Source organism: Xenopus tropicalis, chromosome 8 (assembly GCF_000004195.4).
Source record: "Xenopus tropicalis strain Nigerian chromosome 8, UCB_Xtro_10.0, whole genome shotgun sequence".
In the NCBI taxonomy this organism is placed as follows: Eukaryota; Metazoa; Chordata; class Amphibia; order Anura; family Pipidae; genus Xenopus; species Xenopus tropicalis.
In genome coordinates, this window is record NC_030684.2 from 44,902,421 (window position 1) to 44,924,928 (window position 22,508).

Sequence of the window (22,508 nt, forward strand, 5' to 3'; positions counted from 1 at the left end):
TACTACTGACTGCTTGCTTGCCATGTTTTTTCCCCTGACTCTTGGTCTGCACAGCCCCTCTGGTTGTCTCTACTGGTCCGCGTGGCCCTCTAAATTAAAAAAAAACAAAACAGAAAAATGAACCCTCAAACATATAACAATAAGCCACTAATAAGTAGTGAATGGGCGACAATCAACAGTCATACAGTAATAATACCTAAATAGTAAGATGGCCCGGGTGTATAAACCCCAGGCCCGCCACTTGTACATCCACAACCCAAAAGCAATATAGCACAGAGAATTCTCACCAAAGTCGATGAATGGTCTGGGTGCACAAAGCCCCGAAGCCGTAGCCCAAAGGCGCAAATCCAGCACAAACGAAAAACGGCTTCAATCAGCACACAGCCATGGAACATCTAAAACTTCCGCTTTTTAATCATTTCCTTTAAAACCAACACGCCTAACGCGTTTCGTGCGCAAAGACAGATGGAAGAGGATTGCTGGCTAACAGTTACCCCAGCTGGTGCGGTTTTCTACAAGCCCAGCGTAAAAGGTAAGCGATTACAATCTCTGGGGGGAGGGCAATGATTTTTTTCTTTTCTTCTCCTTTAATGGTAGTGAAATCCGAGTTTTTTTCTTCTGCTTATTTGTACTAAACTCAACTGGGACCCCTTAAATCAAGCCACTAAATTATTTATACAAGCTGTGATAGGGCTATATAGTTTTACACTCCTCTCATGCAAGGCATACACATAATCAGCTGTGCAGTTAACAAACAGCTCCAATAAATGGAAGCCCATCATCACCAGTGGCCTGAGAGACTATTGTTCTGATACTGAGTGTATATCTAAACTCCCTGCCATAAAGCCATAAAGTCAGCACTGCTGTTTGTATAGCAAAAATAAAGCAGAGGCATTCACACAAGGAGAACCAAATATCCTCCTTTATGCAAACACAAAACCAGTGACTTCATCATAGTTAGAATACAACATTGTGCTGCTTTACACCCTATTCCCCATTGTTTGTATCTCATTATGAATCAGTGAATACATTGGACGCTGATCCAAGGTATTCTGCTGCAGTCTATGCCACACGTACCACTTGTTTTTCTGGTAGGGATGCATCAAATTCAAGATTTAGCCAAATCCTTAAGGTCAAAGATTTATATTGCAATTTGTAGCAAAATCCCAGTTATGATTCTCTATTTGGCAATTGTATTTTTTCTTCAATACATTTTAACTCCAATAACTTTGATTCGGCACTCTCAGCTGCATCTTACAAAAGCCCCTCTGACATTCGCCAGGATCCGCAGATTTCCAGTGTGGACCTGGTTGTGGGGCACCATTGGCTGTATAATAGGGATTTCCAAGAGACAAATAAGGTGCTATAGTTGTTCTTAGCATTGATGTTAAATGATGAGTGGGAGGGGGATTCTACAGAAGTGCAAGGTTGCTGCTGTTATTGTTGGACACCATTCTTGAATACAGTAGCACTTGCAGATTTGGACTTGAAGAAACACCTAAATGAAAAGCCTTTTAACAGCGTCAGATTAAGTGGTCCATAGCTTATACTGTAAATCTGGAATCTGAATACGTGAAATCATATTTTTGCCCAGCCGTAGTGCCACATATTCTGTTCATTGTACAAACAACTAGCATATTCATTGATACAAGAATTAGGCGGATACATCACTGTCAATAGCTTTTATACCCTGGTTACTCCTGGAGGTGCAACAAAGGAGCACCTCCCATCATGACTGCTGGCACGAACATAGAAGGAATAGGAGATTGCAGGGCTTTATTAATGTATTATTTTTATCACATATTTATAAACCACCAACATATTCTGCAGCACCGTACAATAACTATACATGAAAAAACCACCAACAACTGATACAAGAGGTAATGAGGGCTCTGCCCAGTATAGTGCCTCATCCTTCAGTAGACTGCTAGAATCCCTTTATAAAAATGCCCATAGAAAATATCACTGGCTACTGCACCTAGTTAAAGTTAACCTTGGTCAGGGAGATTTGTGCTGCCATTTGGGCTACAAGCCTTTCTTAGTTGCCTCTTATAAAAGCACAGCATCTGATTATTCTGAACAGAGGGAGCAGGAAACAGCTGCTCTAATTGCCTAAAACCAATTACATTCTTTGTCCAGTGAACAAATTAGATGTATCAGGTCCTGGCTTGCTTTCACTGTTCTTCTTCACTGACATTAAATCATGTCGGCAGCAAGTTTGCAGGGGAAAAAGAAAAAAAGCTGGCATTCATTCACTTGGATCAGAGTTCTGTAAATGTACTATTCACGTTCATAACAGTGGCAATACTACTACTTTTTGTTCTTGGAATATTGGGGATCTTTATGGGTGTATACAAGATGGAGTAGCAGAGATATCATTATAGGTATGGGATCTGTTATCTGGAAATCTGTTATCCAGAAGGTTCCAAATTACAGGAAGGTCATCTCCCATAGACTCAATTTTAATGAAATAATTTCAAACATATATTTTTTTTCTCTGTAATTATAAAACAGTACCTTGTACTTGATCCCAACTAAGATATAATGGACCCTTATTGGGCAAAAACAATCCTTTTGGGTTTATATTATGTTTAAATGATTTTTGTTAGCAGACAAGGCATGGAGATCCAAATTAGGGAAAGACCCTTTATCTGAAAAAGTCCAGGTCCCGAGCATTCTGGATAACAGGTCCCATAACTGTATACACATTATGGTTGCCACCTCTACTGGGGATGGGCAGTGACATCACGGAAACAAGGCAGAGGCGGTTCTGTGACATTGTGGGCAGGGAGGAGGCGGGGCTGCTACATCATTGGGCGGGGCTATGGCATCGATCTCAGTCCTGCCCGATTTTCCTAATTTGGAAAACCGGGTAGGAGGTTTTGACCCGGACAGCCCTCTTGAGAACCCTACATATTTACTGTACATCCATGCACACTACATACAGTCCCTTGAACAATATTCCTTGTCTTCACAAAAAGCATTTCAGACTCCAGTTCAGTTTTGAAAGTTTTGTGCGTCTCATATCCATGTCAAAACAAGGACGGCACTTTGCATAGTCCGATAACTCAACTGTCATAAACATCAGGGTTTCAGGAGAAAAAGTTATTGCCCCCGCTCTTTTGGATATAGGGACATTATGCATGCATTCCTCTCATATACACGTTTTTGCATGCCAATGTAAAGTGCATGGTCATTTTTTTTTTTTTTAAACTGATTGACAGCAACTAACATATATTAATATAAAAATCATAACATTCCTTATACAGCGATACTGTTGTGTCAAAATGCATTAGAACTACTTGGGTAAGGAGTGGGATAACCAAAGGACTGTGCTTCAAAATAGGCCCTACCATTCCAAGTACACAGAGGCTCAGATAGCCCCCACCAGCCCATTAAATAGTGACTGTGGCATCTTACAGCAGCCCCTCTGGCATTTGCCAGAATATACACATTGCCAGGACCTGGATAATCAGAATAGGACCTGGCTCATAAGCTTTAATGCAGTATATATAAAATGCATATCCCTCTTGCCGCGTTTGCAAATTAATTTGCTCCTGCAAAACAATCTGTTGTAACCTTTTGTCTGCTCATCTCCTCTAGAGTTGCTACCTGGCTGATTAAAATGTCTGCCTGATGCCAGTTATTACTAGGGAAGAAAGCTAAAAAGCTCCTGCTAAACTACAACTGTCAGCACATCTGACTGGTTGTTTCAAACACTACGTAATTCAGTTATATTATGCTTCTTAACACAATCCTTTGTAAAATCAGCATATTGATCTAGAGGTGACAGATTGACTCATTTGGCCATTTACAGCAGGGAAAACACAAAGAGGGAATTCACAAAAGTGTCAGTAAGTACACAGTTCTCAAAGTGTCTGTCACCAAATTGTTGAAATGTCATAAACACAACAAATTCACAGAAGGTATCTTCTAACTTTATGGATTTGTTGTAATGCCACCAAATTTTAAAAAGTGTTGTATACATGGTAACAAATTTCCTTTATGCAGACTTAAGCCAAATTAACCTAATGATATCTTTCCCCAACATTTTTGTTATGGTGGAGACATTTTGGGGTAAAAAATGTCTGTAAAAATGTTGTTAGCCAGTCTGAAAATTGCAGAGGCAGAACAATGATGGAAAATTGGTCCAAGGATAAGTAGGCGCATAAATTACATTTTTTTATGACATTTTTACAACATTTTCCTTTACTGACATTTTTCTGAATTCCCCCCAAAGTGCTACTAACTGTACTGTAAAAATGGAAGGGAAAACCAACACAAATTATAACGTAAAATGGGTCATGACACACAGTATAAACATGGCAGGCCATTGCAATGAGGACAGTAAGTAGGCAGGTAACTTACCAGAGGAACTTGGGTTAAATCAGTGTATATGGACAGGACAACTCATGTGCATGACATGCCCATACCCTGACTTAAGCTGGCCACACTTATACTGATAAAAGTTTACAAAATGATATGGATACTGGTTTGTTAATTAGGTAGGTTTGAATTTTTAGCAAGTGAGAGAATACAGGGTTATGGCAGATAGCTCTTGGAATCAGGAAAGAATTTCTTCTCCTTCTGAGGCAAATTGATGAGGCTTCAGAAGTATTTTTTTGCCTTCTTCTGGATCTACTAGAAGTATAGGTTGAACTTGATGGTAAAATAATTTCTAAGGGCAACATCACACCAGCACAATCATGGCCCCTGTGCAACCTGTGGTGGGAGATTTCAGTTCTACTACAAGGAGTGTCGATCAAAACAACCTGCATGAAACTTCCCCTGCCACGTGGCATCCATGGTCTTAGCCAATGTATCTAATAAAGGTTTTTTTTATGTAAAAAGTTTGCAGTGCTGCCCATAAACATATGTACTTGGTGGCAAGTGACTGCTGGGACATGCAACGTTTAGTATAATACAGGAGTACTAGGTAACTAGCTGATGGAATTTGATGTCACATCTTTAAAATCATCATTAAGTAGTGAAATTGGTAATTCCTACATGAAAGGCTGTGTCTTAAAATGGGCCCAGCTCTGGCAGTGGCCCTGGGTAGTTTTCTGCAAGGTAACTACCATAATCTTTCCCCTTCTTCCCATGTATCTTATGTGCCTTATCTGAAAAGTTCCTTATTGTGTATAAATACAAAAAAAAAAATACTAAGGCACAGGGGATACCAAGGAAACTGGGGAAAGATGGCAGCCCACCTTGCTGAAAATTACCCTTGGCAAATCACAATCACAAAATACTAAGGCACAGGGGAAACCGAGGAAACTGGGGAAAGATGGCAGCCCACCTTGCAGAAAATTACCCTTGGTAAAAAAAAGTTGTGGAATATATACACCCATATGTAATAAAAGGCACTAAGTTTGCCCAGTAGCATTAACCCATAGCAACCAATAAGATGTTTGCTTTCAAATAGGTGACCAGACCTTTAGTGCCTTTTTTTTTTTTTACATAACTCCCATAGAGTCTTGAGGCTAAACTTCAGTTCAGTAAATCATGCCTTCAATTCAAGAAATCATGAATGGTTTAATCAATATTATAGGGTGCCCCCACAAACAAATTTTACAAAGTTAATACAAAGTTGAGTATAGAGAAGGGAATACCTATACATACATATATATATACCTATACATACATTCTATATATATACAGGTCCTTTTCAAAAAATTAGCATATTGTGATAAAGTTCATTATTTTCTGTAATGTACTGATAAACATTAGACTTTCATATATTTTAGATTCATTACACACAACTGAAGTAGTTCAAGCCTTTTCTTGTTTTAATATTGATGATTGTGGCATACAGCTCATGAAAACCCAAAATTCCTATCTCAAAAAATTAGCATATCATGAAAAGGTTCTCTAAACGAGCTATTAACCTAATCATCTGAATCAACAAATTAACTCTAAAAACCTGCAAAAGATTCCTGAGGCTTTTAAAAACTCCCAGCCTGGTTCATTACTCAAAACCGCAATCATGGGTAAGACTGCCGACCTGACTGCTGTCCAGAAGGCCATGATTGACACCCTCAAGCAAGAGGGTAAGACACAAAAAGAAATTTCTGAACAAATAGGCTGTTCCCAGAGTGCTGTATCAAGGCACCTCAGTGGGAAGTCTGTGGGAAGGAAAAAGTGTGGCAGAAAACGCTGCACAACGAGAAGAGGTGACTGGGCCCTGAGGAAGATTGTGGAGAAGGACCGATTCCTGACCTTGGGGGACCTGCAGAAGCAGTGGACTGAGTCTGGAGTAGAAACATCCAGAGCCACCGTGTACAGGCGTGTGCAGGAAATGGGCTACAGGTGCTGCATTCCCCAGGTCAAGCCACTTTTGAACCAGAAACAGCGGCAGAAGCGCCTGACCTGGGCTACAGAGAAGCAGCACTGGACTGTTGCTCAGTGGTCCAAAGTATGTCATTCGGAAATCAAGGTGCCAGAGTCTGGAGGAAGACTGGGGAGAGGGAAATGCCAAAATGCCTGAAGTCCAGTGTCAAGTACCCACAGTCAGTGATGGTCTGGGGTGCCATGTCAGCTGCTGGTGTTGGTCCACTGTGTTTTATCAAGGGCAGGGTCAATGCAGCTAGCTATCAGGAGATTTTGGAGCACTTCATGCTTCCATCTGCTGAAAAGCTTTATGGAGATGAAGATTTCATTTTTCAGCATGACCTGGCACCTGCTCACAGTGCCAAAACCACTGGTAAATGGTTTACTGACCATGGTATTACTGTGCTCAATTGGCCTGCCAACTCTCCTGACCTGAACCCCATAGAGAATCTGTGGGATATTGTGAAGAGAAAGTTGAGAGACACAAGACCCAACACTCTGGATGAGCTTAAGGCCGCTATTGAAGCATCCTGGGCCTCCATAACACCTGAGCAGTGCCACAGGCTGATTGCCTCCATGCCATGCCACATTGAAGCAGTCATTTCTGCAAAAGGATTCCCGACCAAGTATTGAGTGCATAACTGAACATAATTATTTGAAGGTTGACTTTTTTTGTATTAAAAACACTTTTCTTTTATTGGGCGGATGAAATATGCTAATTTTTTGAGATAGGAATTTTGGGTTTTCATGAGCTGTATGCCACAATCATCAATATTAAAACAAGAAAAGGCTTGAACTACTTCAGTTGTGTGTAATGAATCTAAAATATATGAAAGTCTAATGTTTATCAGTACATTACAGAAAATAATGAACTTTATCACAATATGCTAATTTTTTGAAAAGGACCTGTATATATATATATATATATATATATATATATATATATATATATATATATATATATATATATATACACACACACACATACATACAGTGATGTGAAAAACTATTTGCCCCCTTCCTGATTTCTTATTCTTTTGCATGTTTGTCACACTTAAATGTTTCTGCTTACCAAAAACCGTTAACTATTAGTCAAAGATAACATAATTGAACACAAAATGCAGTTTTTAAATGAAGGTTTACGTTATTAAGGGAGAAAAACAACTCCAAATCTGCATGGCCCTGTGTGAAAAAGTGATTGCCCCTCTTGTTAAAAAATAACTTAACTGTGGTTTATCACACCTGAGTTCAATTTCTGTAGTCACCCCCAGGCCTGATTACTGCCACACCTGTTTCAATCAAGAAATCACTTAAATAGGAGCTACCTGACACAGAGAAGTAGACCAAAAGCACCTCAAAAGCTAGACATCATGCCAAGATCCAAAGAAATTCAGGAACAAATGAGAACAAAAGTAATTGAGATCTATCAGTCTGGTAAAGGTTATAAAGCCATTTCTAAAGCTTTGGGACTCCAGCGAACCACAGTGAGAGCCATTATCCACAAATGGCAAAAACATGGAACAGTGGTGAACCTTCCCAGGAGTGGCCGGCCGACCAAAATTACCCCAAGAGCGCAGAGATAACTCATCCGAGAGGCCACAAAAGACCCCAGGACAACATCTAAAGAACTGCAGGCCTCACTTGCCTCAATTAAGGTCAGTGTTCACAGCTCCACCATAAGAAAGAGACTGGGCAAAAACGGCCTGCATGGCAGATTTCCAAGGTGCAAACCACTTTTAAGCAAAAAGAACATTATGGCTCGTCTCAATTTTGCTAAAAAACATCTCAATGATTGCCAAGACTTTTGGGAAAATACCTTGTGGACCGACGAGACAAAAGTTGAACTTTTTGGAAGGTGCGTGTCCCGTTACATCTGACGTAAAAGTAACACAGCATTTCAGAAAAAGAACATCATACCAACAGTAAAATATGGTGGTGGTAGTGTGATGGTCTGGGGTTGTTTTGCTGCTTCAGGACCTGGAAGGCTTGCTGTGATAGATGGAACCATGAATTCTACGGTCTACCAAAAAATCCTGAAGGAGAATGTCCGGCCATCTGTTCGTCAACTCAAGCTGAAACGATCTTGGGTGCTGCAGCAGGACAATGACCCAAAACACACCAGCAAATCCACCTCTGAATGGCTGAAGAAAAACAAAATGAAGACTTTGGAGTGGCCAAAGTCAAAGTCCTGACCTGAATCCTATTGAGATGTTGTGGCATGACCTTAAAAAGGCGGTTCATGCTAGAAAACCCTCAAATAAAGCGTAATTACAACAATTCTGCAAAGATGAGTGGGCCAAAATTCCTCCAGAGCGCTGTAAAAGACTCGTTGCAAGTTATCGCAAACGCTTGATTGCAGTTATTGCTGCTAAGGGTGGCCCAACCAGTTATTAGGTTCAGGGGGCAATTACTTTTTCACACAGGGCCATGTAGGTTTGGATTTTTTTTCTCCCTAAATAATAAAAACCCTCATTTAAAAACTGCATTTTGTGTTTACTTGTGTTATCTTTGACTAATAGTTAAATGTGTTTGATGATCAGAAACATTTTGTGTGACAAACATGCAAAAGAATAAGAAATCAGGAAGGGGGCAAATAGTTTTTCACACCACTGTACACACACACCAGACTGACTAAACTGCAGAACGATTCAATCAAACCCTACTTAGTAAAACAAGGAACAGTAAAACAAATGGACAGCATGCCTTCATTCACAACAGGAGCTATGAGCCTTGGGTATTTAATTCCATATGTTCATGACAACCTGTCAATATTTATTAGGGACTTTTCTAAGCCAAGTACATGCAGACATCTCTCAATCCAGTTTTGATCACCTATGATATGCACATAATATGGGGGGGGTGGTTAAACACCTTTAAGGGTTGTTTAATGGATGAATAGAGAACTTTAAATGGGCTGATCAATCAACACGTGAGATAAACACCTAAACAGGCTTTACTCTTTTGCCTTCTTTTTTTAGTTTATATAACTAACTTTTGCACTCTGACAGGCAACAAAAAGTGTGTGTATACCAATTGTTTTGCATAAAAGCAGCCAAAGTGTAAACACTGGATAAAGTCATTTGACCACTAATCCCTCTGTATCGTATTTAGTTCTTTAATTTTATTGATCTAAGTGATTTTATGGCATTTTAAGCTCAGCAATTGTTATGACAGGAACTCTGGGACAGCTTAGGACGGGCAGGGGTCTTCACCAACATGCTTTTGGAGGCACCAGAATAGCTGCGGACCAAAAAGGTAACCTGAACATTGCAGAGACTGATCCAAAGTACATTATGGGAAAGGGTCAGATAGAATTGTGGGCAAGAACAGACTTGGAGCCAGGCCAGGCAGCAAACAAGTAAAAGCAGGAACAAGGGGTCAATTACCAGGAGAGCAAAGAGGAAAGAGGCTTAGGCTTGGGACTGTAAACACAGGTCCAGCTTGGGTCAGGAATGGCTTTATAAACCAAAAAGGGTTGAGTATGCCAGTTGGTATATACCGTATCCCCTTGTGTCTAAACAGAGAGTGGCCTCAAATAAAATCCTTATCACTCACCCCAATAAAACATTGCTTCCAGATGACAGCCATACATGGTCAGCAGCTTGCCCCTAATCTAGGATTTTACCAGTTCACTTGCATAGTCAGACAGGTCTAGAAAACCCTGCTTGAAGGGCAGCACCAATTGCAATTTAATGACAAAGGCCCTGTAACCTGCATTTATTAAGGTGGCCATTCACATGATCCACTCATTTGGCGAGGTCACAAAAAAGCACATCTTCTCCTAATATGCCCACCTAAGGTAGGTGATATTGGGCTAATCATTGGGCCCCATAGGCGCCATTGGACCAGGGACCACATCAAAAAGCTGATGCAGCTCTTTATCCAATGTGAAAATCAAACCTGCCTGATCAATACCTGGCCAATTTTAGGGTAGAAATCGGTGGGGTAGGCCCATCAGGGTACCCATACATGAGCAGATCAGCTGCCAAATCGGTCTGAAGGACTCGAATTAGCAAAATCTGCTTTCCTTTTTCCTCTTTATTTGTGTCCCTAAATTTTTAAAACATCAGGTAACCCTACCCCTTTGTTGTCTCTAAATCATATAAGTCCGGCTGCCAGCACACTGCATAGGCGATAAACCACAGTGAAACCTTGGAGGAAATTCTCCCACCCCCTACATGTAAGCACGCCAAGCGTTACCAAAACCCGGGACAGACCCTTCTCTGCGAACACGGTGTTTTATAACACATTTCGTCAAGCCCCCAATTGAGGACGTTACCCGCAAAAGAAAATTGCTACAAATGACAAATACACCGTCCTGTATTACAAATACTGTGTGGGCAGCCTTAAAGGACGTTCCACCATTCATTCAGTATCCTTGAGCGGTCACCTCGCTTCCCCCTGCGCAAGTCATACGTTTCAGCCAATCAGCGGCCGGTCACCGCTTCCGCCAGCCATAAAAGCACATGTACCGCCCCCTTATTAAAGCAGCGTTGGCTGAATCCCAGCCAATGGGAAGGCAAGGAATCCCCCCCCCGCCAATCAGCAAGGAACTCCGTCTCTCCCTCTAGAGGAGCTACTCGAAAGCGTTAAAGGGCCAGTGCGTGTATAACCCGCTTGTCCTAATAGATCGTACGCACACATCGTTTGCCTTGGCACTGAGCAATGTTCCACCCACTGTAGCTATAAGAACATTATATACGTATTTCACATACTGCTGTCACACATTTACTGTGTAGTACAGCCTTCTTGCTATAGATAGCCGCAGGACTACAAATCCCAGCATCCTCTAACAGCAGGTATTTCAGTAACAGCTGGAGAGCGATAGGAAGGACATGAGTTCTTCACAGTGGTGACTTTATGCTGCTTAGATGCCTCTTGTGGGCATCATTTTGAATCTCCTCCCCCAGGGGGACTATTTATATCCAGAGAGGGGAGCTCAGTTCAATATGCAGAAGAGAGGCAGAGGCAGAGCAGCTGCTCAGAATACAGAGGAAATGGAAGGAGGGAGGGCAAAGCAGTGACACAGGAATGAGCAATGAGATGAAGGCATGACATAAAGGGAAATTAAGAGATGGAGGGTAGGTAGGGAATGAGGAATAAATAAGGGGAAGAAAGAAGATGGATAATTGATTTAGGAATCCTGTAATTATATAAACTGGTTGTGATCATTCAGAGAAAGAGTTCCAGTATTTAGAGCAGGGGCTGTTATATGGCTTTCTTTCTCTGTCAGACTTACACATGCCAGAGCAGCTTGTGCTATTGGTTTGCTAATGAGTCTAATGAGCCACTAGGCTATGATTTATTTATGTCAGAAGTGAGCTGATGTCTGAGCCCTGTGAGGTTACTAAATAACATAATAATGGCAGGTAGATTTTGCCCCGTTGAAATTAATATTGGGTAGATTTGCCATCTTTTACGTAAACACAAGATATGAAGATGCAGAAGGCATTAACCAGGTACTAGTTGGTTGCACAAATGTCAATGTTCTGTTGTCTCCAGAGCAAAGTAGGGTATAAATGCTATCCCTTAGGGCTCATTTACATACGCTAGTACAGTAAGCACAACTTCCAGTGCAATTGTTATGGGTTTTTTTCCCCACAATGCAGCATTTTTTCCCCCAAAATTCTAGGGGCGACATGCCTGATGCAGTTGCTCTGCGGCTGACACAGTTATGTCCAGTTTACCAGAATTGATACAACTGCCCATGTATTTTGTCATATGTGATTGCCTAGAAATCCACCTGGTTTAATTTCTGGAGTTCAGTATATGAGTGACATCTGCGCCCCATTCTTCATTCACAAGTGTGCTGCGTTTATTGACGCTGGTCATGAAGGGAACCCTGGAGCTACCGCCTGGTCAGGACGCAGTGATATCCCCAGGGTTCCCCTGCGTAGCAGCACTTGATCCAGAATAGAAGACAGTAAGGACTTTTTTTTATGCAAATACCTTGCAGGCCCGCAACTGCTCTTGTGGAACTAAATAAGCCCTATGTTTTAGCAGTGAAGATCTGTACTTCTGCAATTGCCCCCATTAACTCCTGATCTTATGTTCTGCTATCTCACAACATGTGTTCTGGCCTACTGACTGGTACCTGAGCTTAGGGACTGACTAACAATATATATACAAACATTTTTTTTAATGAAAACGATCCAATGTTTTAGCATCTCTGGGTTTAGGGGAATTTTTATAAACCTACCAAACTGTACTGAAGAAAACAGAATGCAAAGCTGACCAACCAGCTAGTAAATACCACTGACTTTGTATGGAATGGGCTTTACCTCTACAAGGGTGGGGGTTAAATAGGGTAGAGTTGGGCACATATTGGGAGTTTTACTCTCATAGACTGAGTAGTGGAAATGCTAAAGTAGATACATGCCGATTGTGATGGCAAAAAGGAGATATTTATATCACTTTGTTATGTAAATGGGGCTGTATAGAGCATTGGACGCTTGCAGTTGGTGAGGGTCAGCGGTTGCCAAAATAAATGCCATCTAATTAGTTCTTTATGTTTGTAATACGCTGCCTGTACATCTGCAGTTCCCATTGCATTCATTGTATCAGAACATGGATACACTGACCCCATTTTCATATACCAAAGAATATTAGCACGCTTGGAAAGACAAGATCTTGCATTATACAAAACCTTGTTATTTATTAACTACCTGTATATGCTTCCTATCCAAATATTCCTGAACCTTAGTGATGGGTGGCATTAACATTAAGAATAGTAAATGGAATTGTGAGCTGATTTGTCATGTGCAGATGTAGCCTATATGTGCTTGTGGGCTGCTAGCTAGCAGGAGAGAAAAGGGTGCTGGCATGCGTCAGAGAGGTGATGGGAATTTGCACTAGTAAAGGCTAAGGTAACCGCGCTAGTGTAGGAGGCTAAAGGAGGGCTGGCTGTGTTAGGCACATAATACTTACATGATTACACGGGTGAGGTTGAAAACAAGAGATGAATAATTATTATATTCAACCTTCGATCCATCTCTATACATTTGATTTGGTGGCTTAATCTAAAACATTGATTGTCCGCTGGTGTGGTGTGACTGACAGGCAATGTGAGAGTAAAGCTTTTACATTTGTGTGTAAGTGGTTGTACATTGTACAGTATGAGTCTCCCTGCTGTCACACACACACTCACTTTTCTTCCTGTGCGGTTGTAAGTTTTAAAAGGGAACTATCTGGAAAGCAAAAATCTAACACAAGCTTAATCTCATAGAGATATGAAAGAAATATAATCAGTATATTTAGTAATAAAGTTAATCTGACCTACCCATTTCTTGGAAATCTTTCTCTTTGCATGCAGCTTGGGGATGGAGTTGTTTTCTGGCAGAGTCTCAGCTTAGATACATCTCTAAAAAATGACTCTAACACAAGGCTGCATGTAGAGACAGATTGCTGCCTGGGGGATAGAGTAACTTGATTTATTGAGAATACTGAACTGATTATTTTTAGAAATGGTCTCATTTACATGCTATGAAGCTTTTATTCATTTTTGCTATGGTAGTCATAGTTCCCCTTTAATCTTGCAAAAACTTTGCTAGTGATACTTAAGCTCAGACAGAAAACAGATCAAGACTATTATTTACTCATTTCCAACCTACAATTTATTTACGGAATTACTCCCTCTGTTGTCCGTTGAAGGAGAGGAAATGGCTCTTTATTAAAGGACAAGGAAAGGGTTATTCACTGTTGGAGGAGTGCAGTTTTTGGTAAGTGATTATAATCGGCAGCACGGTGCCTTAGTGGGTAGCACTGCTGCCTTGCCACACTGGGGTCTTGAGGTTGATTTCCAGCCAAGACACTTATGTGTGGAGCTTGTATGTTCTCCCCGTGTGTGTGTACAGGCAGGTTAAGTGGCCATGCTGTGTAAGAATGTGATAGGGAACATAGATTGTAAGCTCTACTGGTGCAGGAAATGATGTACAATCTCTGTAAAGCACCACAGAAATGTGTTGATGCTATGTAAATACCAGGAAATAAGTAAAAAAAACAATTGACACTATTCTAGCCACCACACAACCTTGTTTTCTATGGCCATGATCTTTGCTGTGGCTCCGGGCTGTGCACATGTGCAGTAAGTACAGCTTATGTGTAAAGCTAGACTTCTGCTCTACTGTGCAAGCACACAGCCAAGAGCTGCAACAAAGATGCCACGAAAAAGGAGCAAGATGGTTACATGGTGCTAGTTAGAATTGTACCCCATGCTGAGGCATCGTTCAGCAAAAGCCTTTGATGGCACTAAGCCAACTGTAATCAGTAGGTACCTAACAAACTGGCACCCACCCAGTAACCAACCACATTCTTCCCCTTTAAAAGGGAATCATAAAGATCCATTTCTAAGTTATGACCCAAAGGTTAAAAACTGGAGAAAAGCCAGCCAACATACCACCATACCTTTTCCACCTGCTATTCCTGCCAAGACCACAAAGAAGCTGATAAATAGTACTCTCTGTATTCTGACCTTGGGCAGGATTGTGTGCAAAGGGCTCAGCAGAGTGAGAGCGCTCTTCCTTTGCTCAGTCGTCCTTGCCATTACACGCACACACTGAATTTCTAGGCCACTTGTCATCTGTCCCTTAGTCTGGGAATTCTCGGTATCCTACAAGAAAAATAGAGTTGGCTCAGAATACTTTACATTGCTTCAAGTCTTTGCTCATCTCTGCAGTTTAAATCAGATAGAGTGCATGTTATTGATGCATCTGGATCATTTAACATGACCCGGGGAAGAAGTGCAACAGCACTAAGGGGCACTAGAGCAATTCTACCGCCTGATTGTGTTCTGCAGTTTGCACCAGATTAAAAAAAATTTAGAATTGGGGGCAGAGAGTACCATTGGTAGGCACAGGCCAGCCCTGTACTTATGGCATGCAGTGAGTATAGGGCCCCATTGCAGCCTGCAACTGCTGACACCCCTGAATGATGCACACATTACAGGGTGGGTAGGGGGGCAGGAGATCTATTTGCCTCCCTTCACCCTTTATGAATACAGTGATGGTGAATGCAGGCAGAAAGGCAGTGTGGAAAGGTTGTAGTTGTTAGATGGAGCACGCAGGGCTGCTTATTCAGTAAAAAATATATCCTTTATTTGATCAATCCATTAAAAACATGTAGAAAAACAACCCCCCAGTGTTTTTCTACATGTTTTTAATGGATTGATCAAATAAAGGATATATTTTTACTGAATAAGCAGCCCTGCGTGCTCCATCTAACAACTACAACCTTTCTGCAATTGATCACGCCTGGATCGGGGGCGTCTCTTGATGTGTATGCACGGGGCACTGCTAATATGGAACTAAGCCGGTGAGTGCTCCCTTAATTTGTATATCAATAGAAAGGCAGTGTGCAAAGTGCAAAAAAATAGCAGATTGTGTCTTTTTTTTTTTACTTTGCACTAGGGTTGCCACCTGCCAAAATTGGTCAAAACTCCCAGCCCGGTTTTCCGGTCAAAACTCCCTGCACGGTTTGCACGCCCCACATCCCGCCCCTGTGACGTCACAACCACCACTGCAGACATGATTTCTAGTTCATAGCTCACTATTGCCACACACAGTTTATATACATGTCTTGTTTCAGTGTTATCACCTTATTTTATTATTTATTCTCTTTTTCAGTTGTCCAGAATTGACTTTTGAAGGCATTGTATAGGGAGAAGGTTTTTATAATGTTTTTATAATCCCTTTCTCAACAGAAATGTGGGCTACAATAGCCATGTGCGTTCCATTACCTGCAGGCTTTGTTGGCTTTTGTAGGGCTCCATTTGTGAGTGCTCAGTGGCTGCAGACGGTGTACAATGCAGCATGACTTCATAACACTCTTGTATGTCTGTAATATATATAATACAGCTAGTTACATAACAGTGAGTATGGCAAAGATTGTCACTTACTGTATATGACTGTCACTGACCAGACATGGCTGTGTAAATCTCTGTGTCTCTTATAAGAACTCATTATATATATAGGACAGAAAGGGGGGTTATGATATTTCATGTATTGCAGTATCCCAGCTTATTTTTATTTTAAGTACTAATAAGCATGAATTGTTTTCTGAATAAACACTGTTGGGGCTATAGCGATCCCATAGGAAGATAATATATTGTCCAACTCCTGCCCCTTGTATATGCATTGCTGTTGACCATAGCCTGGGTTGGCTTTGCACACTGCTTGCACTTCGGTTTTTGCACTTTGGGTAAAGGAACCTAGAGGATAAACTCTATTAAGCTATTTCTGGACTGCAAGTACAACGTATTTCATTTGTACAACGTATTTCATTTGTCAAGCCCTGTGTTGTATATTTATAAAACAGGCTGAGATATTCTGTAGTCAGCACCTTACCACCTGCTCTCTGATGCAAGTGCTTTTGGAATGAGAACTTTAGCTACATCCAGGGAGGTAGTAAATTACCCCTTTTGCCTTAAAACCGCATTCCTTTTAATTTAGTTTTATGCTTCTGTCTTTAGAGTTAGACAATTCTTTGGAATTGGGTGAGACTATAAAAGGACATCTATATCTGATGGAAAGGTTGTTTGTGGGGTAAAGGAATGCACTTCTTGCTATATAAGCAAAAACAAAGGCTTTGTTGGCTAGAGAAGTTTCATACCTTGAGTGATAGGCCCAGTATAATTAGCTGTAACATTTGCATTGGCTAGTAATCTGTGCGCAGATGGGTGCACCTTGTGCAATACGTGGGTGTAACATAGGCATACGATTACCCTATGTATTTGTGCGCTTTGTTAAATTAACTAAGAGTACATCTAGAACAAATGACCTTGAAGGAACAGAGAAAGAGTAAGGCAAATACATACATACTGTACATATACTTCAAACTTGATCGTCTATATTGCAGCACTACTTTCTTTTTGTCTCCTGTGCTGGTACAACAGCTTCAGATTAAGGTCTTGTTGCTGTGGGAACTGTGCATTCAGTTCATCAGAGCTGGTTTTTAATACAATCATTGAATGGTGTTCCATGCTTCTGCATGCCAGTGTCACAGACTAAAGTAGGCCTTTAATAGTCTTAGCTTGTCAGCATTTGTGTGCTGTGCCCCCATTTCTTCTGTACTAAGCTGTCAGCAGATCACATTTCCTAATTCACTTAAAGGAGAACTAAATAATTAAAAAAATAAAATGTTGCATAGGGAAAGAAATTAGTATTCTAAACTAGGGATGCATGAAATCCTGGATTCGGTGCATCCCTATTCTAGACATCTTGCCAGTATACATTTATTGTTATTATCTTTATAGTTATGTGTAAATCTCCAGTAAAAGCCATATCTGTCTGGCCAGTTCTCTGCATGGCTTGCCCTGACTGTGGAGACAATGTAGCAGTAACCAGCTCTTCTCCAGCCAATTCCCAAAATGACCTTGCCTGCTTCTTTACTGGTCTGCTAACTGCAGAGCATGCAAGGCATTGTGGGAAGTGGACTCCGAGCTGAATCCTGGATTCGGTGCATCCGTAGTTGTAAAGCTACTGTAGAACGGTATGTCTATTGTGCAAAATGCTTTTTTTATTTAGTAAATATTCTCTTTACTGTCAAAGGGTTTTGCTTGTAAAACATTTTGATCTTCTGGCCCTAATTTATCTAATTGAAAGTTTTGTTTTTTAAAATAAAAATATCACAGAAGACAATGTAATATCAGTGTAGGCTTTGTTGTGTGGTTAAATGAGAGAATTGCTCAGGGGTCCTAATACTTTTAAAGGCACTATACACATAAGAACAACTATAGGTATTCTTATCTGGAAACCTGTTCTCCAGAATGCTCCGATTTACAGGAAGGCTATCTCCCATAGAGTCAACTGCAAGCAAAGAATTTACTTTTTCTCTGTAGTAATAAAACAGTACCTTGTACTTGATAGTAACTAAGATATAATTAATCCTTATTGGAGGCAAAACAATCCTACTGGATTTATTTTATGTTAAAATGATTTTTAGCAGACTTGTGATATGGTGATCCAAATTACTGAAACATTCCCTATCCAGAAAACCTTGACTCTCAAGCAAAACAAATACAACCCTATACCTGTAGTTTCATTTTTTGGCAACAAAAGCCATAAAGGGGTGTATTGGTTTTGAGTGCTACCATGTTTTTCTTTTTTTTTATTAACCTTTTTACTCTCCATTGCGGTTACTATATAAATATATTTACACAAATCACAAAGCCATTAAAAATATCTATACTAAGCTGTGTGTTCTCAGGGCACAGACTCCCACCTCCCAGGAAAATAACTGAGACTCTCTCAAGCAAAACATTGCCGGCTCCTTTTCTGCAGGATATTAACCCTTACTATTTATTCTTCATGCACTGTTTTATCTGTCTGCAATATTTTTTTATATATTTACACCTCCATGGGTATGTTTACATACATTTTAACTCAGGCGCCCATTTGGAGATCTGAGGGCTGCGTGTGACACATCTACGATTGGCTGAAGCCCAAGTGCTAGTTGTACAAAAGCAAATGTGGGTGTGTTTCATTTAATAAAGGTAATGTATTGCTCTGTCACCAACAATAAATGTAATATTTCTGTGGATTCAAGGGCCACGTGTAAAGCCCCTAAAATCTTGAACCCTACCCATCATTTCCATTAATACAGTGAAGCAGACCTTGTGACTGGTGCAGAGGGTCCAGTAAGAACCCTAGTCCAGTACCCCCCCCCCCCCAGCTATATGGTTTTAAACCCAAAATGCAACAAAACTCGCTATATTCTCTCTCATGAAGACCTGTCTTGTGTAAGGTGGTAGAAGTTTTCATACCAAGTAGAGCCTGAAATAGGTCACTTCTCAGCATGCAAAGCACTTGCTGCAGGGATGTCCGAAGCTGCTGCTGTTCTGGGGTGCCGAGCTCTGCTTGGTAGGAGTAGAGCAGGCGCAAGGCTCTCTCGGTATCTGGGGAACAAAGAAAAAAACTGAATGGTTGGTAATAAGGTGTATTGTGTACAAAATAAAATCTGGTTTGATCACAGTATGGACTGCAGGGTTGGAAGGATCAGAGAGCTGTGTATGTAGCATTGTGTTTTTGAGTGGCCATGCACAAATAAAGTTTTGTTTGTACATAAAGTGTTAACAGGAAGAGATGTGAGTAGGCACAGTTTCAAAATATAAAACAACAGTGTGAAGGGCCAAAACTGGGCAGAGGAATTTTAGCATCCAAGGCACTGGTAGCTATCGGCACCCTGAGCCCCTCTCCCCACAACTCCACCACACCTTTACCCCAGTCTGTAAGAGAAGGAAGTGCAGGACACAGACCAGGTGACACAGGAAGGGATAGGAGGAACAGTGTGCTGCAGTGCTCAGTAAACATACTCCCTGGAAATATGCCCAGGATTGACCCCTTTATAAAAACAGCTGCACCTTAGACAGGTGCTTTTGCTTCTTCCTACCTCTGGCCCTGGAAGGTATGGGTGTGCATTATAAGTCTATATAAAATTGTGTGTTTTTCATGGAAAGAGATGTGTAATAATAAAGCTGTGTCAGAGCAGTGTAAGAAAGATAAGAGCTGCAGAGTGCGGGGTCTCACCTCTTCTGGTGGACATTGAGCTGATCTCGGTGGTGTTTAACCCCAACACTTTTAGGTCCCGTGAGAAGCTGAGCAGCGACTGGCACTGCCACCTGGCACTTCTGCCCTCAGGACAAGGAGAGCTCTTTCACGCTGGGAGGGCTCTGTCTCTGGTGGCATTAACAATCCAGTCCCGCCAGGGAAATTACTTTTCATCCAGGGCTGAACTCCCTCACATCCCCTCAGTCTGTATTCCTACCTTCATTACTCCCAGTGTTTGCTTTTCTGGCATAATTCCTCTGTCCCTCTCTCATGTAGGAGGCTGGTTTAGAAACTCGGACAAAGTGCAACTGCTCTGCATTTAGTAACTCACAGCTCTGTACACTCACTAATCAGCAATCACACACACATTAATAAACACACACATTAATACACACACATATTAATACTTACACATACATATGAATTGAATTCTTTGCAGGCAGTTGCAAACAGACAGGGAAGTACAGGTATGGGATCCGTTATCCAGAAAGTTTCGAATTACAGAAAGGCTCCCCATAGACTCCATTATAAGCAAATAATTCTAACTTTTGAAAATGATTTCCTTTTTCTCTGTAATAATAAAACAGTACCTTGTACTTGATCCCAACTAAGATATAATTAATTCTGATTGGAGGCAAAACAATCTTATTGGGTGTATTCAGTTTTTAAATGATTTTTAGTAGACTTTAGTTATGGAGATCCAAATTACAGAAAGATCCCTTATCTGGAAAACCCCAGGTCCCGAGCATTCTGGATCCCATACCTGTACAACTAACATTTCACTTGGGCTGTTGCTGTGCAGCTCTTTGCAGCCAAAGAGTTCCACCTTATACCACATATGATGTGTGCTTGCTGCTTTGCTGGCTTGGTTAGATTGGTTACCCACAGTGGTATCCAAATGGGCTGATGGTAATATACTGTATACATAATACATTGCCATCTGACTTCAGGCACATATTGCTTGATGTTGGAAAAGTAAGTCACTTAATTAGATAAGTAATGTTTTCTGCTCAGAACACCCAAGAAATGTATGTTTTACCAGATATATATGCTATGCCAGTGCTGTCCGACCCCCCTCTGTGTGGCCCCCCACCTGTCTGGCTGCTTTGATGGCTTACCTTTGTGTAAACTTTAAATGGTATCAGTACTGAGATTAACTGCCCCCCCTGCATGGTTCTCACCTCAGATTCAGGCTGTAATCCCCCTGTATTGTTTAAACATGTAATCCCCTGTGTTTTTCACACCTTTTAGTTTCTGCATTGTTCACCCCCTGCAGTGTTCACACCTCAGTCTTAGGCTGTAATCATCCACATTGTTCACCTGTTCACACCTCAGACATTGTATGTAGTGCCTGAACTATGCTGCCTGTGTATATGGTACACACAGACAGCATAGGGTAGGCAAAGTATGGCACATAGGCAGTATAAGGCAAGGAGGGTATGGAATACACAGGCAGCATAGGGCAAGCATAGTATGGCACATAGGCAGTATAGGGCAGGGAGGGTATGGAACACACAGACAGCATAGGGCAGGCATAGTATGGCACATAGGCAGCATAGGACAGGGAGGGTATGGAACACGCAGAAAGCATAGGGCAGGCATAGTATGGCTAACACAGGCAGCATAAGGGAGACAGAGTGCTGCCTGTGTGTGCCATACTCTGCCTGCGAGAGGTGAACCTGGCAGGGGTTTGTTGTGGGAGTTTGTTAGTAGTTGGAAACAGCCATTACATGGTCCCTAAGGTGTGTAATTATGTTGCTGGGGGTTGCTGTGCTATCCACAGCAACCCCCATTCTTTCATATATGAATAACTGTTGATATCCCTGCAGAGAGGACCAAGCATTTGGGTTTTTGCTGCACTACCACCATTGTGATCAAATGGGTGTGGTTTGAAGTGGGTGTGGTTCAAAAAAGGGGAGTGGCCAAAGCTGGCTTCCATTAGCGGCCCTCCATCATGTACGCTAGAGAAATTCCGGCCCTCGGCACCGCAGAAGTTGGACAGCACTGTGCTATGCCATCGGTTGTCAGATTTTTCCAGTTCCACTAGATTATTATACTGCAATATTTTGCACATGCTGCTAGATGCAAGGCTGTGTAGCAAAAGTGGTAGAAAATATGTGTGTAAATGGCATACGCAACATCCTGGGTGTAATATGGGTGAGGCATAGGGATAGGGCTCAATGTGGAAAGGAATCCCTGTTCTTTAAGTTTGGTCAATGGAAGGTTTAAAAATACATGGCTCCCCTGTGCCTCTGCACTAGACAATTCGAGGTGCAAATTTTATTGAAAATATTTAGGCCTAAACACTTGGATGAGCAGATTTCCCTTTCCTGTTATTAATAATGTATGTACATTCTCTCTTTCAGAGGGTACTGATGCCTGTACTGTTTGTTATATGAATCTGCCACCTACTGGGGCATCAGGGAAGATCAGAGCAGGTTGCAGTGTTAATGTTTGTTTTAAGAGCATTCTGTACATCTGTAGCAGATCATATGAGAGACACTATCCGTAGCTTGTCCCCTGCAAGGGTTTTATCTTGTTGTGTTGATTGTTAAGCCCAAAACAAAATTCAAGAATAATCTTTTTAGTCTCAGTCTGCCATTAACCAGGTGCTACAGAACTCCCTTTTGTTTAGTG

At 41.3% G+C, this 22,508-nt stretch overlaps 1 protein-coding gene across 2 annotated transcripts in view; it reads right to left on the reverse strand.

Annotated features, from left to right (window-relative positions):
- Positions 1-20,077, reverse strand: part of dlg3 (discs, large homolog 3) — a 100,404-nt gene extending 80,327 nt beyond the window's left edge. Inside the window, exons 1-4 of one of the 2 annotated variants that reach the window (XM_012969140.3) lie at positions 19,851-20,077; positions 19,088-19,219; positions 16,064-16,161; positions 14,801-14,938 (exon numbers count right to left, since the gene is read on the reverse strand). In XM_012969140.3, the coding sequence (XP_012824594.1) occupies positions 14,801-14,938; positions 16,064-16,161; positions 19,088-19,219; positions 19,851-19,866 (384 nt within the window). In that variant the 5' untranslated portion in view covers positions 19,867-20,077. The remainder of the gene's footprint in view (positions 1-14,800; positions 14,939-16,063; positions 16,162-19,087; positions 19,220-19,850) is intronic. The other variant, XM_004916825.4, reaches the window with a different exon arrangement.
- Positions 20,078-22,508: the final 2,431 nt, after the last annotated feature.